This window comes from Hibiscus syriacus, unplaced genomic scaffold, assembly GCF_006381635.1.
Source record: "Hibiscus syriacus cultivar Baekdansim isolate YM2019G1 unplaced genomic scaffold, ASM638163v2 tig00109957_pilon, whole genome shotgun sequence".
In the NCBI taxonomy this organism is placed as follows: Eukaryota; Viridiplantae; Streptophyta; class Magnoliopsida; order Malvales; family Malvaceae; genus Hibiscus; species Hibiscus syriacus.
Window position 1 is genome coordinate 2,079,312 of NW_024062539.1, and position 3,962 is coordinate 2,083,273.

At 32.5% G+C, this 3,962-nt stretch overlaps 1 protein-coding gene across 1 annotated transcript; it reads right to left on the minus strand.

Annotated features, from left to right (window-relative positions):
- Positions 1-236: 236 nt before the first annotated feature.
- LOC120211096 lies at positions 237-1,206 on the minus strand. Its single transcript, XM_039209719.1, has 2 exons — positions 681-1,206; positions 237-638 (listed from the first exon to the last, which is right to left on the minus strand). The coding sequence occupies exons 1-2, from the start codon at positions 1,180-1,182 to the stop codon at positions 475-477; spliced, it is 666 nt and encodes a 221-aa protein (XP_039065650.1). The 5' UTR covers positions 1,183-1,206; the 3' UTR covers positions 237-474.
- Positions 1,207-3,962: the final 2,756 nt, after the last annotated feature.

The following is a 3,962-nucleotide window of genomic DNA, read 5'->3' on the forward strand; positions in this document are numbered from 1 at the left end:
AGGAAAGAAGGTAGGGGAGTATTCTTTACTGGCGTTCTATTCCAAAGCAGCCTAACAACAAAAGAAAATTCCAAATCCTTACATATTATAATCCATATTATTCATGTATATGTTCACCCCAATTAAAAAAACAAGGAGGTGATCACAATATGATTAACAGTCAAATCTGAATTACATTACCATGATTGATAGAGAAGAAATGTTCCACAAATTCTTGACCCAAAGACTTAGAACTAAGAAGCAAGCAAACTTCTATCATCTGCGTTCCATTTTTTTCCATTTCCATTCTATGCACCTCTACTTTGAAAAACCTAAGAGGTGATGGTAACATTTTCCCATGACAAAAGAAAATTAAGACGAAGAACAAGAAACCAAAACATACCCTTTATTATTAAGGCCTTTATTTACGCAAAAGACCCGTCAGATAGCAACCGGCGAACCAAAACCGAAGTCGGGTACTAGTTTTTTTCAGCTTCAAGGGAGACGAAGGAATTGTCGGAGATGGTCGGTGGCTCCATCGTCTACTGAAGCAGCTTCAGCGTTGCAGCTAAGCTTTGGCCTAAGCCAAAAGCTAGGCAAAGGCAAGCTACTTGGTGGCGGAGAGAGCGTAAAGATAGAGCTTGAAAGCCTGTCCAAATCTAAACCAACCTTAGGGGTTTCATTCGGAACCGTTCCTGAAACTTCAGCTGAGGCCGTCGCAAAGGGCTTATTTACAGCTTGTGTTTTCGTTGCCACTGTCGGCTTCGGCTGAAGTTTCTTCGGCTCTTCTATCGATTTCCCAGTGAGTTGCTTTGATTTTGATCTCTTTGGATCTTGGTTCTTATTTTTCACGTTAGATAGAGACGATGAAAGGCTTCGAGTTCGACAAGGGAGCGAAGTATGAAGAGGCTTATTAGGGACCGGAAGAGGAAGGAACGGCGGTTGCTGCTGATAATTCTGATAGAATAATGGATTGAGAACAGGAGCTGAAGGGTTATAAGAGAAGGAAAGAGACGGCGGAGGAGCAAACATCATCCCTCCTCCTCCTCCTCCTCCTCCTCCATGGATGATGCTCGTGTTGTGAAATAGGTTTTCATTTTGTTTCGAAATGAAATTAGATCCGCTGCTATATCTCCTTAGAATATTATTGTTGTTTGGAGAAACAGATTTCTCCGCTGAAGATGACATGAAAATCGCATCCATAAAACAAAAAGGAGGCTATAATCCTTACGATCAGACCCCTAAAATCCAAAATTTTGAAAATCTATATATCACAGAGAGGATGAAATTTCCTCGGTGAAAAAACTGAGGAGAAATATAAAAAGAGGGTTTTTATTACAATATTTTTCCACCCAACTTTCATGCGTGTCGAAGTCTGTGCCTCTTTTTATAGGAGCAATCACCTCCAACGGCTACTTCATTAATTTATTTCTTTATTATAAAAAATTGTCCACCATACTCCAAATTTAAGTCCAAGATTTGGAAAACAATACTGGGCGGCAGCCGCCAATTCGATGTCAACCGTTAGATCCAATATTTTGACATTGCCGTTGATGAGATACTAGCCGCTGATCCCTCCCCCGGGCTCTTGGTTTGAGGGGGACTGGGAACAAATCCTAATCATACACGTGTCTCACTCGGTATTGAAAAAAATAATTTAATGATTATATGTAAAGAAATTATATAAAAATAAATATAACTTAAAAATATAAAAATCTAAATTTTACTTTTTTTAAGAAAAACTCAATTTAATACTTATATATATACAATATTTAAATTTTAATTGAATATAGGGTTTCGTTTAATGGCAAAGTGTCACACCTTAAAATCTCAATTTTGAATCTACAGCATGTTGGTTTCCTCCATTAATTTTAATAGCTTATGTATCCGAATGTTGTAATCATTTAGAAATTGAGCACCTTAGCCTAGTGGTTAAGGCTTGCTTTAGGGAGCATTATGTTAGGGGTTTGATCCCCCTTTAAAGCATGTTTTATTATTGAAGCCTTTTGTTGATGAAATAATGTGGTGACACTTATCTCCATCTTATTGGAGATTAATTTTATTAAATTGAATTAATATTATGATTAAATTGATAGAATATATAAATATTGATAATTAAATATATAATTATATTAATTTTATTAACTGTCATAATATTTCAGTTAAGACAAATAGTCTAATTAAATGCATTTAAATAATTGAGTAGTCTATTTGATAATAAATCAAAAATAATAATAAAAATGAAAGGGAATTATAATTAGGTAATCACTGTAGAATTTACCTGTAACAAAATTAAATATTGTAGATTTAAATTCCCAAATTGAGGAACTGCTCCATTGCTCCTTCAATAATACAGTGCAAGACCTTCATAAATTGGTGCACGTGGCATCATGCTAGCCACGCTTACCTTGAGGATTCTTTTTTGGATAACTTATAGCAGTAACCACCTTAATCTCTTTTTATTTTGATCACTATTTTTAATTTTTGTCAATCAGACCACCTAATTGTTTAAATATATTTAATCAAACCACTAGTGGTTACTAGTTAACGGAAGTAATGATGTGACAGTAAAAAAACTTGGAATAATTACACATTTGGTCATTGTTACTTATATATTCTATCAATTTATTCTTAATTTTAATAAATTCAAATAAATTTAACCTTCGAATCATATCGTGCCATGTGTCACTAATGCCAAGTGTTAAGACACATATCGTCACCTGATTGGAGGATTTAATGTAACACCCTTAACCCGTATACGTACCTGAATACGAGTCAAAGATGTCACATAGCTTTACATACATTCTAAGGTTGAAAATCCAATAAAATTTTGAACTTTTAAAATTTATCCAATTTAATTTTTTCAATAAATAATGTAATCACGTAAAATCATATTATAGTATTTAAGCCTCTAAACCAATATCAGTTTCAGGCAACAACTAGAAGTTCTATATTGTTCCATATTATGCGATAAACTGCCTAATTACTATCTAATTTAAATTATTTTTTACTCTGTCAAAATATAATTTTTATTTAAAACACAAAACTTAAATTCATATTTATATCCATCATAACATATTTTAGATTTGTCTTATTTGTATACATGACATCTAGAAAATTTAAAATAGTAGGATGTCATTACTGATGCCTGAACCTTTTTCTTTATTGATTGATGCCCACAGAGCTCCTTACTTCACTTGTTCTTCTTTACCTACGCGTGAAAATCATCACACACTAAGTATATACTAGTGAGACAATATAAACAAACTAAAGTGATAAAAATATCAAATAGTTTAGCAACATCTAAACAACATATTCACTTATATAAAACTTAATAATATCATAACAATTTAAAACATTAACTTAAATTCCAATAAAATCACTAAATATTCAAATCGATTTATTCAAGCCATTTTTCCTTATCAATGACCTGAAAATCATTATCTCATGATTTTATCAAAACCATGATAAACAATATTAGACATAATGGTCATATCAAAGCCATGATAAACAATATTATACATAATAGTCATATCATAATCTTTTTCATTCATATACAATACAAAACTTTCATGTTTCATTTTTCATCTTTCACTTTCATATTCATATTCACTTTCACATTTCATTTTCATAATCTTTACTTTCACATTTCATAACTCATTGTCAAATTCAGAACTTATTTTCGGACTCAAAACTTATTTCAAATTCATAAGTTAATTTCATATTCATAACTTATTTTCAAGTTCATAGCCCAATGCACATTTATGAGAATGCAAAGTATGTGAGTCATACATAATGTGCGCACTAGGCACTTCACGGTGCCAATCATAATCATATGATGCACTCCAAGTGCAAAACATATAATATGCACCAGTGGTGCCATACGTATTGTACACGGATTCACTATAACTTGACTTAACTTGAACTTACTCAATTTCCTGGCATGCCAAGTGTACCTATAACTCTCAAAGCAACATACAATA